This window comes from Phyllostomus hastatus, unplaced genomic scaffold (genome assembly GCF_019186645.2).
Source record: "Phyllostomus hastatus isolate PE091 unplaced genomic scaffold, TTU_PhHast_1.1 phas_scaffold_46, whole genome shotgun sequence".
Taxonomy (NCBI): Eukaryota; Metazoa; Chordata; class Mammalia; order Chiroptera; family Phyllostomidae; genus Phyllostomus; species Phyllostomus hastatus.
Genome location: NW_025334032.1, coordinates 4,142,158 through 4,159,717, shown reverse-complemented (window position 1 = coordinate 4,159,717; position 17,560 = coordinate 4,142,158). Strand labels below are relative to the sequence as shown.

Genomic DNA, 17,560 nt, shown 5'->3' with positions numbered 1-17,560 from the left:
TTTGTTTGCACCAGCATTCCCACAAAGGTGTGAGTTATACACTGTGATATGGCATTACAATGGCTACCTCACAGGCAATAGGAATTTTTCAGTTCCATTATAATCTTATGGGGCCACCATCATGTATGCAGTCCATTGTTAACTAAAATATCATTATGTGGTGCATGACTGTGTATTAACTTATATATATAATATATTAGCCACATGTAATATATGTGGATCTCAACATTCTTCGATGGATTTCTATAGCCTTTGAAATCCCTAGAGTGGGAAAATTCCACTAATTTTAGGAAAGATGTTTGTATAAGAGCTGTTTTCCTTCACTAGGAAAGGCACTCAAGTTTCCCTTGGGCAGCTGACAGATAAAAGATTCATCCTGTACATTGGCGCCATGGGTGTATACCTGCTTCCCATTCTTGGCTATCATGTGCCCATGAGTTACACTACTGCATTGCATTAAGTGGTGCCTTTACCTCTTCTGAGGTTTAACTTCCAGTTTAATTAGAGGAGCTAAAGTTATACTCAGCACTTGTCAAGCAGGCTTGTCAAACAGGCTTGACAAGACCCAGATGAGACCTCATGTGGTCACCTGGGTTCAGTCTTGTTAATGAGCCACATAGTAAAATACAGCAAAACAGCAGTTTCAAACTGTTTAGTGACCTGGAGAGTGCTCTTTCTCAAGTGTTTTCCAGCAGAAAGCCACCTGTGATTCAGGCAACTGGAAATAATCATTTTTATTTTCTAAGAAAAGAAGCTTGCTCTCAAAGCACAGAGGCTATACAGTCAGGAATAAAGCAGAAAACCCAGGAAAAACTATTTACTACATATGACTGGCAACATGCAATTTTATTCATGTATGACAGGGAAACAGTCACCCATATCCATCATCCCTGGAACCCTAGGTAGACAGTGGAGAGCAGAGTAGGACAGAATATTGTGGGAATATCACAGTGCCCCTGAAACATATCTCTTGCCTTTGAAACCAATAAATGTAAAAATTTTAATCCTAAATAAATTTATATAAATCTAGTAAATATACAAGTGATTTCCCCTTATGGTATACCCATAATACTTATCTTGTCCTAACTTCCTTTTAATCTTTCTTTCATTGTGTATTCTTCCAAGCTGTCTTCCAGGTAGACCACACTGCTTTGTCTCCAATGAATTTCACTGCTATTTACTTTGAAAGCAGTGACTTTTAAATCTTTTGTGTACAGTTTTGTTTTTACGACTAATGAAAATCTTACAACTAACGCTTTTACACAAGAGATGTTGCCCTGATCTGGCTAAAGCAGGGAGTGGAGGGCTCAGAGAACTGCCCTTGAGTTCTAATTTTTGATAACTGCCTCAAGGACTCTGAGTTCTAGGACAGTGGGTGGTAAAGGGCATAGTGTGCTGGGCCTTCAGTCACAATGGGAAAGGAAGACTGAGTCCATTGTCTTGCCCACCCCATGGTGCCTCTCCTTCAAGCCTCTAAAACTGTGTTGTTCCAATATAGTATCCACATATGGTTATTTAATATTAACTTCACTTAGAATAAAATAGAACTTAAAGATCCAGTTCCTCAGCCACAGTAGTCATATTTCAAGTGCTCAGTAGCCCCATGTAGCCAGTGCCTAATATATTGAATAATGCAGATATAGAATATTTCCATTATTACAGTAGGGTGTATTAGAAAGCACTGCTTTAGATAAAACCAGAGAATAGGTAATGTTAATAACTATCTCTTGATCCCTCAGGTTCATTCCTGGCCTCCAGGGAAAGTAAGAAAAGGGATACAGTCCTCCTACACAGCTTTATTCTGACCAACTTCTGGAAAGGCCCTCTCCATTTCAGAATCTCATTTCCCACTGGAGGAAACATGAGGACAATTCCACAGACTGTTTTGATTGTTAAATGAGACAATTTAAAGGAAAATGCTTCAAAAGATATTGCAAGAGAAAAAAATGCAAGGTGCTTTACTGTATGCATATTTCCAATCTTAGAGCTATGGTTGTCTTTTACCACCTCTAGAATTTTGACAATGATTTCTGTTCTGAGAAAAGTGTCAGATACTCACTGATCTGTCTTGGCATAAGTAGAAAATAAAACAGGGTCTCTTGAGCTTTCCCCAGGCTCCGCTATCTAATCTTAGGCTGGTTCCGGCTGCATCCTTGATGCAGAGCAGAGCACACAATGTGAGCAGAATGCAAGCCCTAGGAGAATGGGAATTGTGGCCTGTTTTGTTCACTGAATAGTGAGAAAAAGGAAGGACACAATAAATACTTGCTGAACAAATGAAAGAAGACCCTGGCCACCCTAGCCACATTTGCTGACATACACATTTGCATGGACCCTGCTGCAAATGAACAGAAAGAAAAATGAAAAACCCACCCTGGCTGGTGTAGCTCAGTGGGTTGAGCGTGAGCCTGCAAATCAAAGGGATGATGGTTCAATTCCCAGTCAAGGCACATGTCTAGGTTGCAGGCCAGGTTCCCAGTTGGGGGCATGCGAAAGGCAAACACACATTGATGTTTCTCTCCCTCTCTTCCTCCTTCCCTTCCCCTTTGTCTAAAAATAAATAAATGCAATCTTAAAAGAAAAAAACTCAGGCTCTTTCATTCATTGATGGCATTATTATAAGGAAGAGGGTAGCTCTCAGGGCTGCCCCAAGGTGGAGGCTGCAAATATTTTATTGGGGAGGGTTTTAGCTATTGTGTGTTGAGTGCCATTGTGTTTCAGAAATCATGCCAAATGCTTTACCAAGTCCTCTCCTTCACCCTTCATAGGCAAGATATCACTATTTCCACTATGCAAATAAAGAAATTGAGGGTAGAAAGGTTTAGTGACTTGTCCAAGGATGCCCACTGGTAAAGAGGGATGAAACTGGGCTTTGAAGTAAGGGCTGCCTGACTCGAAGGCCTGCTTTTTCTTTACTATCCTATAAGGTCTAAAACCAACAGCACAAATACACAGGCCATTGCTCAAGGTTGTGACGTGCTGATGGTGGCTCCTGCCACCAAAACCCCAAGTGTGTGAGAAAAGGGAGAGTGTCACAACCTCATCCGTCTACACAGTCTGTGTATAGTTTGGCAGGAAAGGAATGAGTAGCACAAGCTGGTAGGTGCAGAAAGCTGAGTTTTCCAGGGAGCCAGGAAGTTCTCATGTTACAAGTGAACAGCAATGAGGCTGCTTCTCAGAGTTCTTTTTCCCTAAATCAGAGGTGTCAAACTCAGTTTTACCAGGGGCCACATCAGCCTCATGGTTGTCTTCAAAGGGCCGAATGTAATTGCAACTACTTAACAGTTAAGGAGTAGTTACATTTATACAGTCCTAAAATTATTTTGGCCCTTTGAAGGCAACCTCAAGGCTGATGTGGCCCCTAGTGAAAATGAGTTTGACACCCCTGCTCTAAATGTTAGGCCTAAAGCTATGCATGGTAGTTTATTATTAATAGTTATACCATAAACTTTGCATGTGAATATGAGTTTAGATTTGTAAAAGCACTGTCCAGTCTTACTAGCCAGGCCCCCTCTGCTTCGAGCCTTTGAAACACCACAATAGTAAACTTATAACTCTTCAGGATTTACCTCGGGGGAAATCAAGACATTTTCATGCATTTGTTTTATAAGTATTTGAGCAACTATTGTGTGGCAGGTCCTGTGTTCATTATGGTACTGAGTACTAATTCCTGTTTTATTCTTTAGATCAATGCTGTCCAGAAGAACTTTCTGTGATGACAGAAATGTTTTTTTATATCTGCTATCCAATACAGTAGCCATTTGCCACATGTGGCTAATAAGCCCTTGAAGTGTTGCTCATGTTACCAAGAAAGTGAATTTTTATTTTAACTAAAATTATGTTAAATTTAAATTGCTACAAGTGGCTAGTGGCTATTACATTGAACAGAACAGTGTTAAGTGTTCTTGTTTATCACTTACATTATTTTCCATTTGTAAAGTGTCTCAAAATCTTTGAGGAAGATGAGGCATAAAAAGATTGAAAACCACAATAAAAATGAGCCCTAATAAGAATTGTGATACAGTTTACAAATGAGAAATAATTCATTTGTCAAGCAAGCAAACATCATCCTAAATTTTAATCTGTACTAAGTGGTTCAGGAATAGTTTTCCTTGGAGGAATCCATAGTCTTGGCCATGGGGTGAAACATGAACATAAGGAACTGAGATTCCAAGTGAAAAGTGATCAGTGGGTAACCAATCATAGGATTTCAGAGGAGAGGGGGAGAGGGGAGGGAGGAATCATAGCTTCTGAACTGGGCTAATCAGTTTTTCTGGTAGAAAAATCAATGTACTTAATTGGCTTTGCCAGATTAAGGAGAGACTTGGGATTCCAGTCACACAGGGTTGTAACCCTGATTCCTTGCTCATGACTGAAATCATGGCTACTGGGACATTGGGATCATTTATATCCTATAAGACAGTGGGACAGTTCACACAAGAATGTTCCATGAGAAAAAGCACTGCAGCCAATTTTTATGCTAAAAGAAGTAAAAAAGTTTTCATTGTCTTTTGTACATGTACTATGGTAACATAGGAGACCTCCACACTGTGGCAGTAATTATCACCCTGGGAAATAATGACAAGGGGTTCTCCATAGTCAATCCACCTTTACAAATATTTTGATCTTGGGCAATAACAAAATAATACAGAAACCAGGTCCTTTCCTTATGTGGATATGGGAAGCAGTTTACAGAGAACAACTTCAGGCCACCAAAGCTTTTGTGTCAAATAAATTATCTGTATGGGCAAAGCCAGCACTATGCCACAGTCACCACTGGCAACCTTACAAGAGTATGCTGCTGGGTTCTACTTGTCCTTCCTAGTGAGACAGAGATGAAGCTGAGTGGTGGTGTTGACTCTCAGGGTTCAGGGAAGAGGTGGGGTGCATGTGCACACACATGTAGAACACAGTTATGTGTTTGGGCCTAGTTTGATACCTGCCTCAACCACAAGTGGACACTGTCCCTTTGACAGAGAATGTTACAAGAAACTGCTTCTGATTTAAGGTGCATCTACCTTTCTGGAGAGTGGAGGAGACTGGGTGGGGGTGACTATAGGAGACCTCAGGGGCCTGTAAGAACAGCAGTATCCCAGCCTGCCCTACTTACAGGAACCTCTGGGTGCGTGCAGCAAGCTCCTGAAAACAGGCTGTCCCACCATAGAGCTCCTTTCTACCATTTCTCATAATGATCCTAACTCAAATGTAGGCCTGAGAAGGCATGAATTTTAATATCAAAGGTTTTTCCCTTAGCAAAAAAAGTGCAACATCTCACCAACTAGGATGATTGCCCCAAATGCCCTCTTACTAGATCACTTTTAAAAGGTAAAAAGGCCATTTCACTTCCCATCTGCTGAGTATAAATAAAGCCCTGCGACCTCTCGGACTGTTGGGCAATAAAACAATAATGAAAGATGAAAAGAACTTCTACTGAGGACAAGATAAAAAGTGAAATGTGAGCATCACAGGGCTTGCACTCAGATGGAAAAGGCACCTGGTAAACCCTACCCACCCCCCAAAGGAGTTTGAATCAATAAGCTGGGAGCTGAACTGTCTCCTCAGTGTAAGAATGGTTTTGGCTTTAAATGGAGGTTCCCAGTTCAATTTACCCCATTAAGGCCCAACTGCCAGTGCTGACCAGGGCAGAATGAAAGCGGTTCAATGAACAAGCACACTGCCTCCTGAGGTCCACCTGCCACTGTCCTGAGCTTTAAATGAGTTCTTTCAGGGTAGCACTTGGTTGGTGCCCCACACAGTCACTGTACCGTCCAGGCCCTCTGGTATAAGGCACTGTTTTGAAGTTTCTGGTTTATATTATAAATATATATATATATATATAATTTATTGTCTTAATCATTGTTAAGTGTATAGCTCAGTGATATTAAGCACATTCACATTGTTATGCATCTACCACCACCAACTATATCCAGAACTTTTCCATCTTTTCAGACTAAAACTCCATATACCTTGAAAAGTAACTCCCCCTTTCCCTCCCTAACCCCATGGCAACTACCATTTTATTTTCTATCTTTATGAATTGAACTACTTTAGGAACTTTATATAGGTGGAGTCATACAATATTTGTCCTTTGATGACTGGCTTATTCCACTTAATTTAATGTTCTCAAGGTTTATCCATGATGTGGCATGAGTCAGAATGTCCTGTTTTTCTAAGGCTGAATAATATTTCAGTGTGTGCTATCCCACATTTTTTTAATCCATTCACATGGCAATGGGCATCTGGGTTTTCTCCACCTTTTGGTTATTGTGAATAATGCCCTAGGAACATTGATGTATAAGTACCTGTTTGAGTCCCTTGTTTTATTCTTTTGGATATATATCTAGAAGTGGGATCACTGGATAATATGGTAATTCTATATTTAACTTTTCAAGAAAATGTTTAATTTATTTTTGTTCTATTGTTTACTGGTGCTAATGCAAAAATGTTCCACTTTTTGGGGTGGTGGAATGGGGATGAAACAATTTTCTGACCACTCAGTCATCTCTACTCCACTTCAGCCACTGAAGAATGTCATAGTGAGACAAAAACACTCCGCCTATAAACTTCCTGATCAACCTGCAAGAGTGTCACAGTCCTGAAAGAAAAGCCATCTTTTGCTCCAGAGGGACCTCTGATCCTGCAAGGATGCCCCTCTCACCTCTCTTCCCTGGAGAACTCCCTTCTGTTTTGAGCCTACTCCACACACCAGGGAACACCTTCCTGAAATCACTTCTGCCCTCCAGGAATCACTCTCAAAGACACGGCCTCCTCTTGGACCCTCTATTCCTGTGCTCTTCCTTTTTTCACATCTCTGCCAGCTTCTTCCATTGTCTGTGCTGGCTCTTGCTCTGCCATAAGCTACCTTTATGGAAAGTTGCCAAAAATGTGTATTCAATACACCTGGCTCTCTTTAGTTTTAGCATTCTCTTCCTTAAAGATTTGATTCTTCTTGTAAATAACTTCCAAAATCCATACCACTGCAACTGCTTTCTCTCCCAGGGCTGAGATGAGCATCTTCCACTGCCTGCAGGACTATGTTAGAACCCTTAAAATCAATATGCTGCAAAGCAGGCTGATCTTCCCTTTGCTTTACTTGTTTCTTCCTTTCTTCTTTAACTGTTTTCTTCATTTCATGACCATCCTCTCAGTCAACTGGGCTCAAAGCTCTAAAGACCTCCCTTTCCCTCTCTGTTCCATGAGACCTGACTTGTCTGTTCACTGACATCTCGACTTCCAGTCTTCCCAGTTCCTCCTGGCTAGATTTCTGTACTCTTTCCAAGCGAACTACCTCAAGTTTCTTTTGGAAAAAAAAAAAAAAAAAAGCATCTGCTCCATCTTGGGAACAGTATGTGCCCACAGCCTATCAGAATGCCTCTTTGCATGACATGACTCTTTCCTGGATCCCAGCTCCCTGTCAGCTGCAAGCCAAGTTTTGTACACTGAAGAATCCACCAGGCACCCTGTACCAGAGTAGGTCTTCATCCGTTTCTGGGGACTGACTTGGCTAGTTTGTGCTCAGTGCCTGCCGGTCATTTCAGAGCCGGTATTCAGGATTCCTGCCTGAATGCCAAAGGCTGAAGTGGCCTTCTCTGAATGCATTTGAACAGCTGAGTAAAATGTCCTTGCTTTCCTTTCAAAAGGATAAGCATTCTTCATGTTTTCATAAGTCATCAATCCTGGTGTTTTTTTTTTTTGCTTTTGAAGAAACAGAAACTTGAGCTTTGGCCAGGATGAAATGGTCCATCCTTTTTTCAAGTGTATTTACTTAGGAGAATGCAAGATTTGGACAGGGGCAGGTGTGTACACTGAGCTGAGGTTCAGACTAATCATTTAGGAAAACTTCCTGGTAATATTTCTCCCCTATGACTTCCCACTGTTGACGGAAGTATATGACAACCCAATGTAGGACTGCAAAATTAAAGCATAGTGGCTATCATTTAAATATGAAATTTTTGGAATTTTAGGTGTATAGTAAACTTTAGATTCCTTTTCCCAAATTAATAATTTAACATACCACTGAATAAAGTTTGGAGTTTAGTTTACAGTAATGTACCAACCCTGGATTTTTAGTTTTGATGAATGTGCATGATGATGTTAAAGACTGATATTAGTAGAAGAGTAGGGGTGGGGGTGTACAGAAAGTGCTGCCCTGGCAACTTTCCTTTAAGTCTAAAATTATTTCAAAATAAAAAGTTTATTTAAAAAAATGATCAGCTTTTCCCCCTTTCTACATGTGGGTCAGAAGACTGAGCCCTTTACAAACACTGTCTCATTTAGTTCATGTAAGAGCTGTATGAGGTGGAAGCTGCATTCTACATTTTACAGATGAGGAAATGAAACTATGCAAGGGCCATGGACAGCAAGACACAGACCTCAGGTGGTGGTATGATGGTGAATGCGGATCACAACCATCCCAACCTGCATGAGCCAACCCATGTTTCTCATGTCATTGTACAAATACATACAGGATCTGGCATAAATAATGCCCTCCCTTTTTTATTATAAACTATTTTATTACAAAATTATAAGCATGTAATTCTGTAACATAATAATATCACACTTAAGTACACCATTTGACATTTTAGGTGAAATGTTCAAATTAAAAGTATACATTATTACACACATATTATTACCCTACCAACCACAATGAAGCAGGTGTTACTTCTGCTGGACCTTGTGTGTGTGTACACACACACTCTCTCTCTCTCTCTCTCTCTCTCTCTCTCTCATATAGAATTTGTCAGTTAGTAACTCAGTGTGAACTCCTTTGTTGGTTAACGTCCCTGTGTCCATTCTTCTCATTGAATATATTCACTCACAGGTAGCCTCTTCTGTGCAGGCACTAATGGCCCACATGTCCTCCAAGGCAAAACTGGTGACACTCTGTGCCCACACTGGACATGGCACACACATCCATGAGAGGGCCTGGCACACCTACCCCTATGTGCCTGCCTCCTCCTTTGAGAATGCAAGTCCCAGTGGGCAAAGCCTAATGATCTGGCATTCACTCATCCACCCATTCATGCATTCATTCATTGTTTGAAGAAGAAACAAGAGTAATCAAAATGCAAATTAAGGAATCGCAGAATCTCAGGTTTGTCTGGGGGACTCCACATTAGTTGTTACAACAAAAGGTATTAATCACAATTACCTCGAGAAGCACTCTAAGAAAACAAATTTCTGGATCACCTCAATATTCTGATTCAGAAGGGCTGGATGGCACCTGGAAATCTGTATTTTTCCAAAACTCCCCTATCTCCCAGCCCCAGGTGACCCTGATGCACTGCCAGATTTGGAGTTTCACCCAATAAATAGCTTCTGGAAATAGTCAACCTCTGCTCAAGAAACCTCAAGGTGGAGAAACTTATTACCTCTAAGGCAGCTTCTCATTGCTAAGATGTACTTCGTGTTAAGAAATCCTTTTCTGAGTGTCGCAGGTTTGATTCCTAGTCAGGGTACATGCCTGGGTTGCAGGCCATGACCCCCAGCAACTGCACACTGATTTTTCTCTCTCTCTCTTTCTCCCTCCCTTCCCTCTCTAAAAATAAATAAATTCTTAAAAAAAAAAAAAGAAATCCTTTTCTGTATTCAACATAATATACCTCTTTGGAAAATCAATCCTTTGTTTAAATTTTGTCCTCTGGTACAACCAGAAAGACATATACTCCCTGTTTAATACCATCAACCTGAAGTGAGTCATCATATTTTTTAAAAAGTTCTCTCTTCTAAACCAAATGTGGAACTCAGAATTGGGTTGTATATTCTGAAGGAACTCTAAAATTTGATGTTTCCAGCAGCAATTGTCTTCCATGTTCCAGTCTCTTTCTAATGTGGCAGTCTAGGCCAAAGGTTCTTGACCTTGGCTACACACTGGAGTTATCTGGGAAGCTTCAGTAACCACTGATGCTTAGGTCTTACCTTCTGGAGATTCTGATATAACTATTCTGGGGTTCTGCCTGGATAGCTAGGTTCTTTAATTTTCCAAGTGGTTTTAATGAGAAGTCAATGTTGACAGCTACAGATAGAGACAATAGTTTATCTCCACATTATTCTATGAGCTCATACTAAACTCATTCACATTCAGGCTTTTTACCTTGAATCCCTGTCTAGCCAGGTCTTCCTCATTATGCACTTGAAGAATTGGTTAGTTGAACTTAATGGCAGACTTTTACATTTATTCCTGATAAACATCATCAATTTGGTCTGGGTCCTCTGCTCCAAGGCTACTGAAGTTCATGTCAATTGAGCTACTTCTATCCTCTGCTTTCTCTGGCTTTGAGTCTTTTATATGATTTCTGGTATCTTCATGTAAAACGTGAATAAAATTATGAATCTTTGAAAGATACTATAATGAAAATTCTTTGAGAAAGAAATGATAGCAGCTGTTTTTTAAGCAATTGGATATTCTTTCATAAATAAGGTCCAGATGCTAAAGATTTATGGTTGTGGATAAATCCAAGGATATGGCATTTATTCCTAGAACGAAATACAGCTCTCCAAAGTTCTCTCTGATGGCAAGAGCTAGCTAAAGCCACCATGCTGGGCTGCCAGGTATGTCAATTGATGACATATCCTATGTCATCAATTTTAGGAATCTTCCTAAAATCACTTAAATCAACATCCATGTGGACTAAGCCTGATCTAGTGACACCAGCTCAAGATGCTTTGAGCCTACAGTGTACACAGGTATACACCCTAAGCTTTCTCTGTCCTCAGATCTATGGTCAGTGACCTTGTGTTTCAACCCACAGGTCATTCATTCTTACAGGTGTTTCTGCAGCTTATGTGCTGCCTTTTATCTTCAATAATGATGATGTTAGGATGGTGACAATTTGTATTAAACATGACAACTTATCCCACTGGGTTGGAAAGTTAAAAATATGTTGGTTCAAGGTCTAAACAAAAGTGGTCATCAATTCTTATAGCATTAGCTGTGATTATGAAGCCATTGGTAACCCTGAGAGCCCTTTGCTCTGATGGAGCTCGAGTCCCCGTGGTTTGCATGCCGGGCTCTGGACTCACATTGTCTCCATTTCCCTGTTCTCCTGAGGTCAACAGGAGATGGAGATAGGGGAAGAAAACACCACAATAAGGTGTGGAATCTGCTGCTAGGACTTGGATGGAAGCCCACCTAGTGGTGAAGAGAGCCCAGTGAGCAGGCTGGGAGTGATCATAGTTTGTGGGTTTCCTGCAGAATGTTCAGGAATATCTTGCCCTACTACTGAGCTGTATTACCTCCTCTAAGGTAGACTCAGTTGGGGAGGAGTATGGCACCCAGCTCCAGGCAGAGTTTGTGAGAAATTTATCTTAATTTAAAGAAGCAGGGGCAACTGTTGGTGTTTCAGAGCATGAGCAGGGAAGCCAGCTTTCCCATGCAGGCAGTGGGGCTGCGGCTAGAAGACCGGCTGGCTTACGTGCTGTGCCAGATGCTCCTGAGGCCCTTAGGCCCTTCTAGCATCATATCCTCTGTATAGTGTGGCACTAGCCCCAGTGCATTTCTATGGTAACCTCAATGTTTTTATTTGCAAATTTTTATTTTATTTTTTCTCAACTAGAGTTGACATTCAATATTATTTTGGACCTTAATGATTATGAAGGAACACTGTCAGTTTAATGAACATATGCTCAAACAAAGATCTGCTTTGGAAGAAAAGGATCATAGCAACATGTAGCAAGGCTGCTAATTAACAGAGAAAACATTTTTGGATGGAGATCACACATCTGTTAAATAGAATACCTCAATTTGTTTGTTTTGGAGAGAAATAATAGTTTTAAGTTTGTTTAATTTTTTTAACCTAATTATCTAAAAGCAAATATCAAAGGCTGATGTCTGTATTTGGGGCAAAGGGTCAGTATAATGTTTTTCAATGTTTTTTTAGTCAGCTATTTTGTATTTAAAGTGAAAACTGTAAATGTTTAAAATAAATAATTGCTAAAAAAAGGATGCTCTGAGTCTATGGGAACACTAAAACTATATTAACATATATCTCACTGGCTAAAAAACAAACTGTTAATTGATTTCTCTAGAGTTGTACAGTCTTTGACTCCATTATGGAAGCATCATTCAATTTTGTAGGAATGATGAGGCAACGTGGCAGAACACAACTGGAAGTTTCCAGGTAAACAAACTTGGGGAGGTAAAATAAAGTTAGATTTTGTAGATAGTTTTTTAATTTTGAAAAGTGGTACTTCTCTTATATTCACAGTATCAACCTAGAATAAGACTCTAAAGTGGCATTTTTACTCTCTCCCCACGTTCAGTGAGGCTTCATGGTACCTATTATTTCCTGATCCTGGCTATACCCTCTTCCCTGGGGCATCTAGGTCAAGCCTCCCATCTTTCAATCTCAGGATAGAGAAATGCACAAAATTATCTCCAGATACAAAAAACAAACAAAGCTGGATGCCTGAGCACATCTGCTTCACAGCACAGGGGAGCAGCTCTGCTAACCTGGTAAGCTGAAACTTGAATCCCATGATCTGGGATCACCTGGAGCAAGACCACCTCATCCCAGCTTCATCAGGTCGTATAGTCACTAATGCCCAGGAGACCACTTTCAACCAAGTTTCATCTGCAGTGAGGATACAGAATGAAATGGGTTCCATTTCTGCCAAAACCATGGAAGAACCATTCTCCTACTTTGATCCTGGCATTTTTTAAATGTGACTTTAGTAAACAGTCACCTCCCCATGCATCTGCATATAAGGTTTGTCTTCATAAACCCTATAAAATTTTTCTCAGAAAGGTTCTATTTTAGCTAAGAATATGTCAGAGATTTTGTATTCCACAGCAGTCTTTCTTGATTTTTTGTGCCACAATCTTCCTTCAGATTAATGTTTACTTGGCTTAGTAAAACTGATAAAACATTATTTTTAACTAATCTGTTATTCATGGACATTTAGGTCATTTCTAATCTTTTATTTTATTTTATTTTATTTTTATTTTTTCAGATTTCTTTTTTATTCTTGTATTATTTATTGATTATTGCATTATTTTCTTTCCGTTTTAAAAGTGTATTTTATTGATTATGCTGTTACAGTTGGCCCAATTTTTTTTTGCCTTTGCTGCCTTCCACCTAATACCTCCCTTTCCTCCAGCAATGTCCTCCCCCTCTTAGTCATGTGCATGGGTTGTGTGTGTAAGTTCTTTGGCTTCTCCCTTTCCTATACTATTCTTAACATCCCCCTGTCTGTATTGTTTCTCCCAATTATGCTTCTTGATGCCTGCTTCTTGGTCATTTCTCCCATTCTCCTGCTTCTTCTTCCCAACTGATAACACTCCAAATGATCCCCGTACCTATGATTCTGTCCCTGCTCTGGTTGTTTGCTTAGTTTGTTTTTGTTCTTATTTTTTAGATTCAGTTGCTGGTAGGTGTGAGTTTGTTGTCATTTAATGTTCATAGTTTGTCTTTTGATCTTTTTCTTAAATAAGTCCCTTTAAGATTTCATGTAATAACGGTTTAGTGATGATGAATTACTTTAGCCTTACCTTCTCTGAAAGCACTTTATCTGCCCTTCCTTTGTCTGGGAAGCACTTTATCTGATAGCTTTGCTAGAGAGAGTAATCTTGGATGTAGGTCCTGGCTTTTCATGACTTTGAACACTTCTTGCCAGCCCCTTCTTGCCTGCAAAGTTTCTATTGAGAAATCAGCTGACAGTCTTATGGGAACTCCTTTGTAGGTAACTCTCTGCTTTTCTCTTGCTGCTTTTAAGATACTCTCTTTATCTTTAACCTTTGGCATTTTAATTATGACGTGTCTTAGTGTGGTCCTCTTTGGGTCCAACTTGATTGAGACTCTCTCTACTTCCTGGACTTGTATGTCTACTTCCTTTGCCAAATTAGGGAAATTTTCTTTCATTATTTTTTCAAATAGATTTCCAATTTCTTGCTCTTTCTCTTCTCCTTCTGGCACCCCTATGATGTGAATGCTGGACCTCTTAAAGTTGTCCCAGGGGCTGCTTATATTATCCTCAATTTTTGGATTCTTTTTTCTGTTTGTTGTTCTGATGGGTTGTTTTTTGCTTCCTTATGTTCCAAAACATTGATTTGATTCCCAGCTTCGTTCACTCTACTGTTGTTTCCCTGTAACTATTTTTTAAATTTGATTTAGTGTATCCTTTGTTCCTGACTGGATCTTTTTAATGTTGCTGAGGTCCTCACTAAGTTCCTTGAGCATTCTCATAAACAATGTTTTGAACTCTGCATCTGACAGATTGCTTATCTCCATTTCATTTAGCTACTTTTCTAGAGTTTTGATCTGTTATTTCATTTGGGCCATGTCTCCTCATCTTGGCAGCCTCCCTGTGTTTGTTTCAATGTATTAGGTAGAGTTACTTTGACTGTGTCTTGGTAGTGTGGCCTAATGGAGTAGGTGCCCTGTAGGGTCCAGGGCACAGGCCCTCCTATCACCCAAGCTGGATACTCAAGGTGTGTACTTTGGGTGGGCTGAGTACACCCTTGTCTTGTAGTTGAGACTTGTTGCTGTTGGCATATCAATGGGAAGGATTTGCCCAGGCCAGTAAGCTGTAAGGATTGGCTGTGACCACTTACCACAAACCTCCGCCCTCCGTGGAGGATCAGCTATGCAGGGGCAGGGTGGTGGTGCTCTGACAGGATCTATAGCTGTCCACTGGTTGCACTGGCCCTGGGGTTTCCTAGGTGGTACAGACCAAGGTCAGCCCCCACCTGTGTTTTCCCCCAGGGCCACCCTGACTGAGTTATAAAGCAATCTGAGATGGCTGCTACTTGTGCTGGGCTTGGAGATTCCCAGGTGAAGCCTAGCTGTGAATCTAGGCTGGCTTCTGCTGGTGCTGGGCCTGGGGCTCACTGAGGCCAGCTGTTGATTATTTGATAGGATTTAGGAAGTTGTGAAGCATGAATCAAGACCTGCCATTCATATGGAAATGTGGCATGGGTGGGCCAGTGAGTTGGGTGGTGCAGGGTGTCTGGCTCCAAAGCAGGTCAAACAGTGTTAGCCTGGTTGATGGGGTCTCAAACATAGCACAAGCCTCCTGGCTCAGTGTCTCTGTGTGAGGAGATCTCAGAAAAAGGACAAAGGTCTCTGCTCTGCCCAATGCCAGACACTTAAGTCTCTCCCAGTATGTGTCTAGTGCCCTTGAAGCTGCCATCAGGGCTGCTGGAGCTCAGAGGGATTGAATCTGAGTAGGTGAGTCTGGGTGTGGGTTCTTTAAGAGAAAGTGCTTGGGGATCCAGCAGTTTCTTCCACCAACTCAATCCCTACTGAGTTTTGCAGCCAGAAGTTGTGGGGATTTATCTTCCTGCCACTGGAATACTGGTCAGGAGAGCCTGGTGTGGGGCTGGGCCTGCTCGCTGCTGATATATCCCTCCAGAATTTTTATACACCACAGGTGGGTGAGAGACCACCCTGTTCCACATCTGCACCCCTCCTACCAGTCTGGATGGATGTGGTTTCTTTAATTCCGTAGTTGTCAGACTTCCATTCAACTTGATTTCTGATGGTTCTGAGTGATGGTTGTTCTATATTTTAGTTGTAATTTTGATATGGTTGTGCAAAGAGGCAAGCCATGTCTACCTACACCACCATCTTGACCAGAAGCTCAGATTTCTGTATTTCTAATCCTTTAATCCTGCCATAAATATCTTTGTCTTATGTCATTTCACATATTAAAATACATCTTTAAGATAAACTCCTAGGAGTAAGATTCAAGGTAAAAGAGTGTGTATAAGGTGTGTATAAGGTGTTTATAGCATTCTGTATTTTTCAAATCACTTTTAAATACTGTGAAATATAATACAGAAAACTCCATCACGAGGCATACAGATACTTAACAAATGAGTATAAAGCAAGCACCAGTGAAATATTACCAACACCTTTCAAGTCCCTCATATGCAGAGGGACTTACCTAACCCATATTGTCCTCCCAGAAGTAACTACTATCTTTATTTTGTGACATTCATTTAATTATCATACAAAAACATGCATCTTGAAGAACTGTAAACCAAAGGGAAAAAAATTCAGGATGTGATCTAAATACATGTGGAATCTAACTGAACATTATTTTCAGGTTGGCTTGTCTTAAGACAGTTTCTTGTTCTTATCTTTTCTAATATCTGCTGCTTATGAGGACCAACATAAAAATAACATTGGGAATAGAAAGAGGAGAGAGAGAAGTGAAGGTGAAATATAATTATTAAACATAACTGTACTCACCACAGGGCTAGTCGTTGCTCAATTTCCTTGAGAAAATTTGTATGAAATTTGTGCAAAGGTTCAAAATTTGGGAATATGATACTTTTCAATGTTTCGGGCATGGAGTCCTCTTTGCTCACTGTGCTCTGAAACCACTGGGAATAAAAAGAGCACACCCTTAAAAGCGTAAAGATGAATGGTGTTTGCAATTCTTCAAAAGCAAAGCTGCAGCCAATTCTTCCTGAGGACAAAGGGCTTTACTACTTGGTTTGTAGAATTTTCGGAGCATTGGGGGTTTTCAGGCCTCTCTGCTTGTGGCTTCTTTCATCAGATAGGGTGACAAGCACCCATCTCTTTCTCCTTGCTTCCTGAGACTGGTTACCAAAAAATTGCTGAAGTCAGAACAAATCTCTAAAATGAGCAGGTCTTTAAATCAAATCTTCCATTCTAGCCAAGTCACTGAGTAATCACTAGTTTATAGCACTGAACACCCCCTGGCTTAATACTTTAGGAACTTCTATTTCTGCTCCTTTCTTAAAATGTTGAGCACTAAGGTGGCTGAACCAGAGATAAAGCCACTATCTTCACACAATGCCAGTCACCCTGCTGAGGTAAGGCAGGGCTGGGGACCAGGATGTTTACTGAATATCTGCCCAAGGCCAGTCACCATACATGACATACAGGAGGCACACAAACCTAATGATTTCACTGACCTCCAAAGGGCCAGTTCTTTCCCAGAAATCAGGGGTCATAAAGACTTCCCGATTTCTTTAATGCTTTAAATTTGTTTCCAAGGCTGAACAGAGCTCATTAAAATAATAAAAGACAGTCGTCTGACAGATTTTGCTGACATGGCTCAATCTATTATGAAAGATAAAAGGAGGCTTCTATTCCCTCTGAGCTCTCCTTTAGGTGTACTAATTTTTTTCGAACTGTAAGATGCACTGGACCAGAAGATGCACCTAGGTTTTAGAGGAGGAAAATAGGGGAAAAAAATTGAAGTAAAAAATGTGGTAAAATATTTAATAACATAACTTACATAGGCCCCACTGCCCCACAGCAAGCCAGGTATGCTACATTTGGACTATAAGACATACCCCTTCCCTTTCAAATTTGGGGGGGCAAGTGTGTCTTATAGTCCAAAAAATGTGGTAGCTATATTTGACAATGGGCAAAACAAAATGTTCAGCATTGGTGCATGCAGACAGTAAAATGTTTATTTTTAATTTTTTTATAAGTTATGTTTTTCCTTTTTTAAGACTTTATTTTTATTTATTTTTAGAGAGAGGGAAAGGAAGGGAGAAAGGGAGGGAGAGACACATTGATGTGTGTTTGCCTCTTGCACGTACCGAACTGGGGACCTGGCCTGCAACCCAGGCATGTGCCCT

The 17,560-nt window shown here is 40.5% G+C and overlaps 1 protein-coding gene across 4 annotated transcripts in view; it reads right to left on the bottom strand.

Annotated features, from left to right (window-relative positions):
- FARP1 (FERM, ARH/RhoGEF and pleckstrin domain protein 1) overlaps nucleotides 1-17,560 on the bottom strand; it is a 380,744-nt gene that overhangs the window by 43,818 nt on the left and 319,366 nt on the right. For all 4 annotated transcript variants that reach the window (XM_045821170.1, XM_045821167.1, XM_045821169.1 and 1 more), the window contains exon 16: nucleotides 16,194-16,327. In XM_045821170.1, the coding sequence (XP_045677126.1) occupies nucleotides 16,194-16,327 (134 nt within the window). The remainder of the gene's footprint in view (nucleotides 1-16,193; nucleotides 16,328-17,560) is intronic.